Source organism: Chiloscyllium plagiosum, chromosome 1 (assembly GCF_004010195.1).
Source record: "Chiloscyllium plagiosum isolate BGI_BamShark_2017 chromosome 1, ASM401019v2, whole genome shotgun sequence".
Classification (NCBI taxonomy): domain Eukaryota; kingdom Metazoa; phylum Chordata; class Chondrichthyes; order Orectolobiformes; family Hemiscylliidae; genus Chiloscyllium; species Chiloscyllium plagiosum.
The window spans coordinates 24,188,207-24,203,099 of record NC_057710.1 but is presented as its reverse complement, the minus strand read 5'-3'; the positions used below and the strand labels follow the sequence as shown (position 1 = coordinate 24,203,099).

At 51.3% G+C, this 14,893-nt stretch overlaps 1 protein-coding gene across 1 annotated transcript in view; it reads right to left on the bottom strand.

Moving 5' to 3' along the window:
• Positions 1–5,485: 5,485 nt before the first annotated feature.
• The window catches only part of polr1a (RNA polymerase I subunit A), a 129,491-nt gene continuing 120,083 nt past the window's right edge, over positions 5,486–14,893 (bottom strand). Inside the window, exon 27 of the mRNA XM_043715974.1 lies at positions 5,486–6,550. Coding sequence (XP_043571909.1) covers positions 6,450–6,550 — 101 coding nt within the window. The 3' untranslated portion in view covers positions 5,486–6,449. The remainder of the gene's footprint in view (positions 6,551–14,893) is intronic.

The following is a 14,893-nucleotide window of genomic DNA, read 5'->3' as shown; positions in this document are numbered from 1 at the left end:
AGATGCCCTCCATCTCCTCTGTGACTCTTGTTTCCCTGGCCCCCACTGCCTCATCTTTGCCATGGACATCCAGTCCCTATAGATGTCCATCTATGGCAAAGGCCTCCAAGCACTCAATCTTCCTTTCATGCTAACCCAATCTGTCCCCCTCCACCGACACTCATTCGATTGGCAGAACTGGTCCTCACCTTCAACAACTTCTCCTTCAAATTCTCCCAATTCCTTCAGACCAAAGGGGTAGCCATGGGGACCTGTGTAGGCCCCAGTTATGCCTGCCCCTTCGTTGGATATGTGGAACAATCTATCTTCTGCAGCTGCACCGCCACCATTCCTCACCTTTTCCTCCTTTACATCAATGACCGTATCGGTGCGATCACGTGCTCCCACAAAGAGGTTGAACGGTTCATAAACTTCACTAACACCTTCCACCCTGACCTTAAGTTCACTTGGACCATCTTGGACACCTCCCTCCTATTCCTGGACCTCTCAGTCTCCATATCCGGTGACTGACTCAACACAGACATCTATTTAAAACCCACAGACTCCCACAGCTACCTGGACTACACCTTTTCCCACCCATCCCTCCTCCAGAACTGTGATCCCTTACTCCCAATTCCTCTGCCTCCGCCGTATCTGCTCCCAGAAGGAGCAATTCCACCATAGAACATCCCATATGGCTTCCTACTTCAAGCATCACAATTTCCCCTTCCATGTGAGCAACAGTACCCTCCAATGAATCTCCTCCACTTCCTGCACCTCCGCCCTTGAACCCCAACCCCTTCAACAAGGACAGAAACCCTTTTGTCTTCACCTTCCATTGCACTAATCTCTGGATACAAGTTATTATTCGCTGCCACTCTGCCACCTACAATCAAGACGCCCACCACCAGAGATATATTTCCCTCCCCACCCCTATCTGTATTCTGCAGTGACCATTCCCTCTGTAACTCACTCATTAGGTCCACACCCCCCACCAACCCACCCTCCACTCCTGGCACCTTCCCCTGCCACCACAAGAAGTGTAAAACCTACACCCTCCAACCCCCACCCCCTCACCTCCAACCAAGGCTCCAAAGGACCTTTCCACATCCAGCAGAGATTTTCTTGCACATCCAAACACCTCATCTACTGTGTCCGTTGCTCTCGATGTGGTCTTCTCCACATCGGGGAGACAGAACGCCAACTTGTGGAATGTTTCAGGGAACATCTCTGGGAGACACATGCCAAACAACTCCACCGCCCTGTGGCCAACCAATTCAACTCCCGCTTCCACTCCACCAGGGCATGCAAGTCCTGGGCTTCCTCCTCCACCAAATCCAAGCCACCTAACGACTGGAGGAAGAATGCCTCATCTTCCGCCTTGGGACACTTCAACCACACAGCATCAACGTCGACTTCACCAGTTTCCAAATCTCCCTTCCCCCACCTCATTCCAGATCCAACTTGGGACCACCCTCTTGATCTGTCCTACCTGTCCATCTTCCTTCCCACCTATCTACTCCACCCTCCCCACCTGCATCCACCTATCACCTTCTCAGCTAACTTCCCCACCCTCCTATTTATCTCTCATCACCTCTCCCCTTCCTGATGAAGGGCTTATTCCTGAAACGTCGAATCTCCTGCTCCTCGGGTGCTGACTTCCTTAGGTAACTTACTGGGCTCTTTGGGATTTAATGCATTTAATCTTATCAATTTACTCACCATTTCCCTACTAATACTGATTTACTTCAGGTACATCAGACCCCATGTTCCTCAATATTTTTTAGATATTATTTGTGTCTCCTTTTACGAACACAAAATGAAAGTGTATAATCAGTCAGGCTTCCATCTCTTTGTTCCCCATTTTAACTTGGCCGTGTTTCTGACTGTAAGAGACCAACATTTGTCTTCATTAATCTTCCTAACTTCACATTAATGATAGACGCTTTTACAATCAGTTTGTACGTTTCCCACAGAGCGAGCAAGAGAGAGAATGCACAAGTAGTCTAATTTGGAGAGTATCACATAAGCTTCAGTGGCTTGTTCCTAGTTTATTGTCTATAGCTGGTAAGGATCACAATTACAGGAGAACTCTGCCCCATGGTAAATGCCTCCTGAAATATGTGGGAAATCAGGTAACTTCCAGTTTCCATGGCGACCACATGTGCATGAATTGTATACAGCTGCAGCTCCTGACTGACAGTATCGAGTGGCTGGAGCTGCGGGTGAATTCACTATGGAGCATCCATGATGCTGAGGATGTCATAGATAGCATACCTAAGTGAGCAGGACACACAAGTTAGAACTACACAGGTAGAAACGCATGGGGTGACCACCACGAACCACCCTTCCCTCTCAAATAGATATAGCGTGTGGGAAACTGTTGGTGGTGTGGTGTGGGGTGGGGGGGGTGTGGCCTCTCATGGGAAAGTTCTGGATTAGTGGTGCTGGAAGAGCACAGCAGTTCAGGCATCATCTAAGGAGCTTCGAAATCGACGTTTTGGGCAAAAGCCCTTCATCAGGAGATAAGCTATGGGAAAGTGGCAACAGCCAAGATTATGCACCATGGAGACAGAAAAGTCTGGGAAAGCGGCAACAGCCAAGATTATGCACCATGGAGACAGAAAAGTCTGGGAAAGCTTTAATAAAAGGGAACTTGATTGTAAGGGGAACTGACAGGCAGTCCTGTGCCAGCAAATGAGACTTGAATGGTATGCTGCATCCCTGTGATATCATGTCCTATCCCTATTTGGTCAGAGGGCAAACACATTGCTGTGGGTCTGAAGTCACATGTAGGCCAGACCAGGTAAGCTTCCTTCCCTAAAAGGAAATTATTGAACCAGATCAGTTTTTCTGGCAATTGACAATGGATTTTCATGGTTGCCATTAGACCCTAATTCCAGATACCATCTGCCAAGGCAGGATTTGAACCTGGGTTAAACGTTAAGGCTCTGTTTCCGTGTTGTACGACTGTGGCAGAATGGGGCTCTTAAATCATAACAGGTCATGTTTACTAAAGTTAAAAAACCAACACAGCTAATCTACAAATGTTTTCCAATTTGTAAATTTTCCTTTAGATTGGAAACTTCACATGCTAGCCCACTAAAGGAAGGTGAGCAAAGGAAATCAGTTAGACAAGTATCTATTGTGAGGAATTTACTTATGTCCATTATTAAATGACTGAAAAATCTGTCAGCTGTTCAGAGAGATCCAGCATGGACTTTTAGCAGATAGATTGTGATTGACAAATTTGATTAAATCTTGCAAAAATAATGAATAGTGGATAATCTACAGACATTACTATATTGACTTTCAGAAAGCATTTGCTAAAATCCCTCCTAAGAGGATAATTGCCATAATTGAAATAAATAGCAGAGGAGTTGAGTAGCCTATAAAATTACATGAAGAGAGAATACAAGTCCCTCAAGCTTGTTCTGCCATTCAGAAAGATCACAATTGATTTGTGATCCAGTTCTACATTACACCCATTAAACTCATCTCCCTCAGGTTCCTTTGATTAACACAAATCTATCAATGTGTTGCTGGAAGCATCCATGGAGCAGGCGAATCGACGTTCCTGAGGAAGGGCTCATGCCCAAAATGTCGATTCTCCTGCTCCTTGGATGCTGCCTGACCTGCTGCGCTTTTCCAGCAACACATTTTCAGCACAAATCCATCAATGCCTGACTCATAAATAATAATTCGCCTAGCAACAATTACACTTACAAAAACAATTCCAAACGTCAACCACATTTTGCATGTCAGAATTGATTCCAAACTCCACGGCTAAAAGGTCTGACTTTTAGATTACGATCCATGATCCCAGACAGTCTAACCACCAGAGATAATTTCTATCTATCTCCTTGAACAACATTTTCAAAGCTTCAATCTATCCCTTAACTTTGCAAATTACAGGGAATACAACATGAACTTGCACAATTCCTTCTTATAATTTAATCCTTGGAATGTAGACATTAGTTTGGTAAATCTGCACTGCATTCTTTCCAAAGATGTCCTTCCATATGTGCAGTACCTAGACCTGATTACCATATTGGATTCTGCAGCAGAAGAAAAATGGATTTTAGCCTTCAGTTGTGAAGTTCTGACGATTTTTAAAAACGTATAGAAAGTTATTTTGAACTGTATTTTCAAGACATCATGTAATTTTGATTAGCAAGTGCCCCCAACCCCCTCACCAGGACATAATTTTAAGGTTTTGCTAAATTGAGTTTTACAACACAGAAGGACAGAGAGAGGGTATAGAAACAGATTTATTCATAGAAAAGATATCTACGGTATTCAATGTGCTGTTAGTAGCAATCTTCAAAATGGTCAAGACAGGATTGTGGTAAGGTCTTGAGTTGCCTATGAGAGCTGCAGAAGCAGAGAGAGAGAAAGACAACTGAAATGCTGTTGAAGACATGAGTTTAAGGAGCCAGGTTCAGCAGTAATAGTGAGCTTAATTATCAGCTTGGATCTTGGGTAAGAGACATTAAATGAAGAAACTAGCAACAAGCCTCCCAAATGTAGAACCATAGGAGATAGGACAGATACTAAACAAGTATTTTGCATCAATGTTTACTATGGAGATGGATATGGAGATGGACAGTGTGGAGTAATATGTCCATAATACAGGGGGTAGGTGCTGGACATCTTAAAACGCAAAAAGGTCAGTAAATCCTGGGGACCTGATCAGGTGTCCCCTAGAATTCTGTGGGAAGCTAGGGAAGTGATTGCTAGGGCCTTTACTCAGGTATTTGCATCATCGATCTACAGGCGCTGTGAGGCAGCAGTGCTAACCACTGGGCCACCGTGCCGCCCATAGGTGTCCCCTAGAATTCTGTGGGAAGCTAGGGAAGTGATTGCTAGGGCCTTTACTCAGGTATTTGCATCATCGATAACCACAGGTGAGGTGCCGGAAGATTGGAGGGTTGGCTAACGTGGTGCCACTATTTAAGAAAGGTGCTAAGGAAAAGCCAGGGAACGGGTGAGCCTGACATTAGTGGTTGGCATGTTGTTGGAGGGAATCATGAGATAGGATTTACATGTCTTTGAAAAGACAAGGACTGATTAGGGATAGTCAACATAGTTTTGTGTGTGGAAATTGTGTCTTAACTTGATTGGCTTTTTTTTGAAGAAGTGACAAACAGGAATGATGGAGACAGAGCAGTGGACGTGATCTTTATTGACTTCAGTAAGGCATTCAACCATGTTCCTCCTGGTAGACTGGTTAGCAAGGTTAGATCACACAGAATACAGAAAGGACTAGCCATTTGGATACAGAACTGGCTCAAAAGTAGAAGTCAGAAGGTGGTGGTGGAGGCCTATGACTAGCGGTGCGCCACAAGGATTGGTGCTGGATTCACTCTGTTCGTCATTTATATATATGATTTGGGCATGGACATATGAGGTGTAGTAAGTTTGCAGATGACACCAAAATTGATGGTATAGTGGACAGCAAAAGAGATTACCTCAGAGTATAACGGGACCTTGATCAGAAGGTCCAATGGGCCGAGGAGTGGCAGATGGAATTTAATTTAGATAAATGTGAGGTGCTGCATTTTGGAAAGGCAGATCAGGGCCAGTGTTGGTCACTCAGCAGGCATTGCACCTGCACCAAAATTGGTGCCCATGCCACAACCAGGAGCTGACTATAGGGCTGAAGGTGTAGTTGTTGGTGGGGTGGGTAGCAGGGGTTGGTGGTGTGCTGCTGCAGCGAGTCCCTCCAGAATAGTCTGCACAGAGCATGCCGCATCATCCTGATGTAATGTGCTCTGCACAACTGGAGCAGGCTATGTGGTGACCTGATAGATACTGAGGAGCAGGAGGGAATGGGAGCAGTCTTCCAAGGGGCAGGAAACTGTGGAGAAGAAACTTGCCATTATCCGATGACAGAACTCAGTCACTTCAGGCTGGGCCAGTCAGGACCTGATTGAGGAGATAGAGCAGATTATATATTCAATTCTATAATTAATATAAAGATGGCTCCGCAAGATGACTTGCATGGGTGACAACAGCTTCATGAAAAACATGTCACCATTACTGGCCAGTGATATTTATTTCAATGTTCCTGGGCACAGGACCGAGGTTCATACTTCTCCACCCAGGAAGACGGTAAATGCTGTCAACTCGTGGCACCACGTGTGAACATCCTCGGATTTGCTCCTACTGGCTTCCATCACTTAACTGCAACTTGCGTGAGACTTTAGTACATTTCGTCGTCTTATCTACATAGCTTTGGCTGCTTTTTTGCACTGCAATTAGAAGCAGGTCAAAGCAACTTCAGGTTGTAGGTGCTGGTTCACCACCTGCTGCTGTGAAGAGGCTGATAGTACAGACACCAGTCATCTTATTTGTCTCTTCCAATTCGGTATTTTATAAAATATGTAAAATATACACAAATAAAATATTCCATCGATGTCTACTTTTAACAATAGTTCTTAGTGAGACGAGAAATCAGAAAAGAGCATTCATCTAAGAGGCTGCTTCAGGTCAAAAAGGCCAGTGCCACCACGGACTACTTTCCCCACCACCAGGCAGGCTGATGGAGACTTCAATTCATCCTGAGAACCTAAAGAAAGATAAATCAGAATTAACAATTAATACTGAAACAAGAAATGATACAATAGATTTTCCCAAAATCACTTGGCCGATGACACAGGAACTTGGGATTAGGGTTGCCATCCTACTTTATGGGCAAACATCGACCACAATTCTTCCCTCCACCCCATGCTCCTCCTCCCCCCCCCCCACCACTATACCCATATCATTATTAGCATCCAAAAAGCTATCAATCCCTCCCCTTGAAATTATTCAATGACTGAGCTTCCACACCTCTCAGAGGTAGAGAACTCCAAAGAATCACAAACTATGAGTGAATAAATTCCTCCTCATCTCAGTCCTAAATGATTTGCCACTTATTCTAAGATTGTGTGCCCTGTTTTAGCTGTTTCCACAGCTCAGGCAAACATCCTTTCTGTATTTACCCTGTCATATAGTGATAGAGATGTACAGCATGGAAACAGATCCTTCAGTCCAACTCGTCCATGCTGACCAGATGTCCAAAATTGATCTAGTCCCATTTGCCAGCATTTGGCCTATATCTCTTGAAACCTTGCTATTCTTGTGGGCATCCAGATGCCTTTTGAATCTTGTAATTGTACCAGCCTCCACCACTTCCTCTGGCAGCTCATTCCATATATTCATCACCCATGAACAAGTTGCCCCCTAAGTCCCTTTTAAATCAATGCCCTCTACACCTACCTAGCCAACTCAGCTACTAAGTCAATTTTAATGTCTAATGATTGTAGGAATTTTCATAGTTTCAACAAGATCACCTCTTATCCTTCTGAAGACCACAGAATACAGTGCCAGTCTCCTCAATCTCACCTCATAGGAAAGTCTCACTGCCCCAGGTATCAGGCTGGCAAACCTCTGCTGTATTCCCTCAATGACATGGATATCTTTCCTTGTGTTAGGGGATCTAAACTACACACGACACTCTAGATGCAGTCCATCCAAGATTCGATACAATTGAAGCCAGACACTCTACTCTGGTATGCAAATCCTCTCATGATAAAGGTCAAATAAAAATTTGCCTTGCACGGTGGCTCAGTGGTTAGCACTGCTGCCTCACAGCGTCAGGGACCCAGATTCAATTCCCACCTTGGGTTGTGTGGAGTGGGCACATTCTCCCCGTATCTGCATGGGTTTCCTCCCACAATCCAAAGATGTGCAGGTTAGGTGAATTGGCCATTCTAAATTGCCCATTGTGTTAGGTGCATTATTCAGGATAAATATAGCGTAGGGAATGGGTCTGGGTGGGTAACATTTCGAACGGTCTGTTTCCACACTGTAGGGAATCTAATCTAATCTAAAAAAATACTTGCACCAGCATCTCAGCTGCTCATGAACATGGACAGACTCTGGTGCTTTTGGAGGTCCACGTTTTACAATCATTCACAGTTAAGCAGAACTCTGCACTACAGTTCGTTCTATGAAAATGGATAACCTCATACTTATCCACATTACATTCCATCTGCCATGCTCTTGCCCACCTCAGGCCAAATCTCCTTGAAGCATCCTCAACACTGGAACGACCACTGAAATATCTTAATATTCTTCACAAATACTTCAAAAAATATAAAATCTGTTCCTTTCTGCCTAATTTTTATACATTTGACCTGCTCAAATACTGAAATTCAAACCTGGAAACACCAGTATTCTACAACTTTCTTTCAGCTGGTCATACAACTCTCAGTCTCACTGCTCGTGGTGCTGCAACAAAATCACTGGCAAGAAATGACCAATAGAAATACGGTCTTGCAGCTGAGCTGCACAGTTGAGTGGCGAGTACAAACTTTGCTGACACTCTCTCCCGTGTATTACACAGGCTTACTAAGCTATGCTAGAGATGCTGCTTTGCAGATACTGGCAACTATAAAAAGTAGGGGAGAGAGATTGGTGATAGAGCAAGTGTGTTCACTAAAATAGGGTCGTACTGGGAAACAAAGTGCATCAGTAGTGCGTTTATACAGGTAAGATCATGAAATAACCAGTATCTTCAAATTACACGGTGATATCCTTATGGGAATTAAACAACTCATGTAAAGGTGGTGGTTTCTTTAAGAGCAAGGATCTGATTTCTGATTTTCAAAAACAGTTGAATTCAAGTAAAAGATGATGTAACCATGTTATGTGGGAGAAGAACAATAAGAGAAAATGTCTATTTATAGGGTTGAGTATATTGCTCAGGGCTTTTCAGAAGTTCCATTGGAAAGTTTGAAACAAACTATAAGGAAGGAAACAGCAGAATTGGACTGAAATTCTAAATGTGGACAAGATTGTAAATCAAGGATACTATTAACAGGAAGTTAACAGGAAGCTCGCGCTCGACCGAACGAGAGAGAGAGAGAGAGAGAGAGAGCTCGCGCTCGACCGAACGAGAGAGAGAGAGAGAGAGCTCGCGCTCGACCGAACGAGAGAGAGAGAGAGCTCGCGCTCGACCGAACGAGAGAGCTCGAATGAGCGTGAGAGAACGAGTGTGCCAGACCAAACGACCAAACACGAGAGAGGAGAGAGAGCGCGCGCGACCAAACACGAGAGAGGAGAGAGAGCGCGCGCGACCAAACACGAGAGAGGAGAGAGAGCGCGCGCGACCAAACACGAGAGAGGAGAGAGAGCGCGCGCGACCAAACACGAGAGAGGAGAGAGAGCGCGCGCGACCAAACACGAGAGAGGAGAGAGAGCGCGCGCGACCAAACACGAGAGAGGAGAGAGAGCGCGCGCGACCAAACACGAGAGAGGAGAGAGAGCGCGCGCGACCAAACACGAGAGAGGAGAGAGAGCGCGCGCGACCAAACACGAGAGAGGAGAGAGAGCGCGCGCGACCAAACACGAGAGAGGAGAGAGAGCGCGCGCGACCAAACACGAGAGAGGAGAGAGAGCGCGCGCGACCAAACACGAGAGAGGAGAGAGAGCGCGCGCGACCAAACACGAGAGAGGAGAGAGAGCGCGCGCGACCAAACACGAGAGAGGAGAGAGAGCGCGCGCGACCAAACACGAGAGAGGAGAGAGAGCGCGCGCGACCAAACACGAGAGAGGAGAGAGAGCGCGCGCGACCAAACACGAGAGAGGAGAGAGAGCGCGCGCGACCAAACACGAGAGAGGAGAGAGAGCGCGCGCGACCAAACACGAGAGAGGAGAGAGAGCGCGCGCGACCAAACACGAGAGAGGAGAGAGAGCGCGCGCGACCAAACACGAGAGAGGAGAGAGAGCGCGCGCGACCAAACACGAGAGAGGAGAGAGAGCGCGCGCGACCAAACACGAGAGAGGAGAGAGAGCGCGCGCGACCAAACACGAGAGAGGAGAGAGAGCGCGCGCGACCAAACACGAGAGAGGAGAGAGAGCGCGCGCGACCAAACACGAGAGAGGAGAGAGAGCGCGCGCGACCAAACACGAGAGAGGAGAGAGAGCGCGCGCGACCAAACACGAGAGAGGAGAGAGAGCGCGCGCGACCAAACACGAGAGAGGAGAGAGAGCGCGCGCGACCAAACACGAGAGAGGAGAGAGAGCGCGCGCGACCAAACACGAGAGAGGAGAGAGAGCGCGCGCGACCAAACACGAGAGAGGAGAGAGAGCGCGCGCGACCAAACACGAGAGAGGAGAGAGAGCGCGCGCGACCAAACACGAGAGAGGAGAGAGAGCGCGCGCGACCAAACACGAGAGAGGAGAGAGAGCGCGCGCGACCAAACACGAGAGAGGAGAGAGAGCGCGCGCGACCAAACACGAGAGAGGAGAGAGAGCGCGCGCGACCAAACACGAGAGAGGAGAGAGAGCGCGCGCGACCAAACACGAGAGAGGAGAGAGAGCGCGCGCGACCAAACACGAGAGAGGAGAGAGAGCGCGCGCGACCAAACACGAGAGAGGAGAGAGAGCGCGCGCGACCAAACACGAGAGAGGAGAGAGAGCGCGCGCGACCAAACACGAGAGAGGAGAGAGAGCGCGCGCGACCAAACACGAGAGAGGAGAGAGAGCGCGCGCGACCAAACACGAGAGAGGAGAGAGAGCGCGCGCGACCAAACACGAGAGAGGAGAGAGAGCGCGCGCGACCAAACACGAGAGAGGAGAGAGAGCGCGCGCGACCAAACACGAGAGAGGAGAGAGAGCGCGCGCGACCAAACACGAGAGAGGAGAGAGAGCGCGCGCGACCAAACACGAGAGAGGAGAGAGAGCGCGCGCGACCAAACACGAGAGAGGAGAGAGAGCGCGCGCGACCAAACACGAGAGAGGAGAGAGAGCGCGCGCGACCAAACACGAGAGAGGAGAGAGAGCGCGCGCGACCAAACACGAGAGAGGAGAGAGAGCGCGCGCGACCAAACACGAGAGAGGAGAGAGAGCGCGCGCGACCAAACACGAGAGAGGAGAGAGAGCGCGCGCGACCAAACACGAGAGAGGAGAGAGAGCGCGCGCGACCAAACACGAGAGAGGAGAGAGAGCGCGCGCGACCAAACACGAGAGAGGAGAGAGAGCGCGCGCGACCAAACACGAGAGAGGAGAGAGAGCGCGCGCGACCAAACACGAGAGAGGAGAGAGAGCGCGCGCGACCAAACACGAGAGAGGAGAGAGAGCGCGCGCGACCAAACACGAGAGAGGAGAGAGAGCGCGCGCGACCAAACACGAGAGAGGAGAGAGAGCGCGCGCGACCAAACACGAGAGAGGAGAGAGAGCGCGCGCGACCAAACACGAGAGAGGAGAGAGAGCGCGCGCGACCAAACACGAGAGAGGAGAGAGAGCGCGCGCGACCAAACACGAGAGAGGAGAGAGAGCGCGCGCGACCAAACACGAGAGAGGAGAGAGAGCGCGCGCGACCAAACACGAGAGAGGAGAGAGAGCGCGCGCGACCAAACACGAGAGAGGAGAGAGAGCGCGCGCGACCAAACACGAGAGAGGAGAGAGAGCGCGCGCGACCAAACACGAGAGAGGAGAGAGAGCGCGCGCGACCAAACACGAGAGAGGAGAGAGAGCGCGCGCGACCAAACACGAGAGAGGAGAGAGAGCGCGCGCGACCAAACACGAGAGAGGAGAGAGAGCGCGCGCGACCAAACACGAGAGAGGAGAGAGAGCGCGCGCGACCAAACACGAGAGAGGAGAGAGAGCGCGCGCGACCAAACACGAGAGAGGAGAGAGAGCGCGCGCGACCAAACACGAGAGAGGAGAGAGAGCGCGCGCGACCAAACACGAGAGAGGAGAGAGAGCGCGCGCGACCAAACACGAGAGAGGAGAGAGAGCGCGCGCGACCAAACACGAGAGAGGAGAGAGAGCGCGCGCGACCAAACACGAGAGAGGAGAGAGAGCGCGCGCGACCAAACACGAGAGAGGAGAGAGAGCGCGCGCGACCAAACACGAGAGAGGAGAGAGAGCGCGCGCGACCAAACACGAGAGAGGAGAGAGAGCGCGCGCGACCAAACACGAGAGAGGAGAGAGAGCGCGCGCGACCAAACACGAGAGAGGAGAGAGAGCGCGCGCGACCAAACACGAGAGAGGAGAGAGAGCGCGCGCGACCAAACACGAGAGAGGAGAGAGAGCGCGCGCGACCAAACACGAGAGAGGAGAGAGAGCGCGCGCGACCAAACACGAGAGAGGAGAGAGAGCGCGCGCGACCAAACACGAGAGAGGAGAGAGAGCGCGCGCGACCAAACACGAGAGAGGAGAGAGAGCGCGCGCGACCAAACACGAGAGAGGAGAGAGAGCGCGCGCGACCAAACACGAGAGAGGAGAGAGAGCGCGCGCGACCAAACACGAGAGAGGAGAGAGAGCGCGCGCGACCAAACACGAGAGAGGAGAGAGAGCGCGCGCGACCAAACACGAGAGAGGAGAGAGAGCGCGCGCGACCAAACACGAGAGAGGAGAGAGAGCGCGCGCGACCAAACACGAGAGAGGAGAGAGAGCGCGCGCGACCAAACACGAGAGAGGAGAGAGAGCGCGCGCGACCAAACACGAGAGAGGAGAGAGAGCGCGCGCGACCAAACACGAGAGAGGAGAGAGAGCGCGCGCGACCAAACACGAGAGAGGAGAGAGAGCGCGCGCGACCAAACACGAGAGAGGAGAGAGAGCGCGCGCGACCAAACACGAGAGAGGAGAGAGAGCGCGCGCGACCAAACACGAGAGAGGAGAGAGAGCGCGCGCGACCAAACACGAGAGAGGAGAGAGAGCGCGCGCGACCAAACACGAGAGAGGAGAGAGAGCGCGCGCGACCAAACACGAGAGAGGAGAGAGAGCGCGCGCGACCAAACACGAGAGAGGAGAGAGAGCGCGCGCGACCAAACACGAGAGAGGAGAGAGAGCGCGCGCGACCAAACACGAGAGAGGAGAGAGAGCGCGCGCGACCAAACACGAGAGAGGAGAGAGAGCGCGCGCGACCAAACACGAGAGAGGAGAGAGAGCGCGCGCGACCAAACACGAGAGAGGAGAGAGAGCGCGCGCGACCAAACACGAGAGAGGAGAGAGAGCGCGCGCGACCAAACACGAGAGAGGAGAGAGAGCGCGCGCGACCAAACACGAGAGAGGAGAGAGAGCGCGCGCGACCAAACACGAGAGAGGAGAGAGAGCGCGCGCGACCAAACACGAGAGAGGAGAGAGAGCGCGCGCGACCAAACACGAGAGAGGAGAGAGAGCGCGCGCGACCAAACACGAGAGAGGAGAGAGAGCGCGCGCGACCAAACACGAGAGAGGAGAGAGAGCGCGCGCGACCAAACACGAGAGAGGAGAGAGAGCGCGCGCGACCAAACACGAGAGAGGAGAGAGAGCGCGCGCGACCAAACACGAGAGAGGAGAGAGAGCGCGCGCGACCAAACACGAGAGAGGAGAGAGAGCGCGCGCGACCAAACACGAGAGAGGAGAGAGAGCGCGCGCGACCAAACACGAGAGAGGAGAGAGAGCGCGCGCGACCAAACACGAGAGAGGAGAGAGAGCGCGCGCGACCAAACACGAGAGAGGAGAGAGAGCGCGCGCGACCAAACACGAGAGAGGAGAGAGAGCGCGCGCGACCAAACACGAGAGAGGAGAGAGAGCGCGCGCGACCAAACACGAGAGAGGAGAGAGAGCGCGCGCGACCAAACACGAGAGAGGAGAGAGAGCGCGCGCGACCAAACACGAGAGAGGAGAGAGAGCGCGCGCGACCAAACACGAGAGAGGAGAGAGAGCGCGCGCGAGCGACGGTGAGTGTGCTTGAGTGAATGAGAGAGAATAGGCGCGAGCGAGCAAACGAGAGCAAGAGTGTGCGCGAGCGAACGAAAGCGAGAGTATGCGCGAACGAACGAAAATGTGCCCGAGCGAACGAGAATGTGCGCGAGCAGAGAGTGAATGCGCGTGAGCGAACGAGAGCTAGAGTATGCGCCCGACGAACGAGACAGAATACGCCCGAGCGAACGAAAGCGAGTGTGCGCGCGAGCGAACGTGTCAAGCAAATGAGAGAGTGCCCAAGCGAATGAGAGCCTGCGCTAGCGAACGAGAGTGCACGAGCCATCATGCAAGCAAACAAGAGAGTCGCGCGCGAGCGAACGAAAGCGAGTGCGCGCGCGAGCGAACGAAAGCGAGTGCGCGCGCGAGCGAATGTGTCAAGCAAATGAGAGTGAGTGCCCAAGCGAATGAGAGCCTGCGCTAGCGAACGAGAGTGCACGAGCCATCATGCAAGCAAACAAGAGAGTGTGCAAGCAAGCAAACGTGAGTGCGCGAGCGAAGGGGAGCCAGAGAGCGCGCGCGCGAGCGAAGGGGAGCCAGAGAGCGCGCGCGCGAGCGAAGGGGAGCCAGAGAGGGCATGTGAGCGAGAATGTGTGCGAGTAAATGAAAGAATGTGCGCGAGCAAACGAGCGAGTTTGCGCGCGAGCGAACAGGAGTGCGCAAGCGAATGAAAGCGAGTGTGCGAGCGAATGAGAGCAAGAGTTCGCGAGCAAACGAGAGTGTGCTAGGAAACAAGAGTGCTCAAGCAAGCAAATGCGAGTGTGTGAGCGAACAAGAGCCAGAGTGCGCGCGAACAAACGAGAGCGAGAGATTGTGCGAGCAAACTGTTCCACATATCCTACGAGGCAGTCCATCTTCTGCAGCTACACTGGCACCACCCCCCACCTTTACCTCTGCTACATCGATGACTATATCGGCGCTGCCTCGTGCTCCCACGAGGAGGTTGAACAGCTCATCCACTTTACTAACACCTTCCACCCCGACCTCAAATTTACCTGGACCGTCTCAGACTCCTCCCTCCCCTTCCTAGACCTCTCCATTTCTATCTCGGGCGATCGACTCAACACGGACATTTACTATAAACCGACCGACTCCCACAGCTACCTACATTACACCTCCTCCCACCCTGCCCCCTGTAAAAATGCCATCCCATATTCCCAATTCCTTCGCCTCC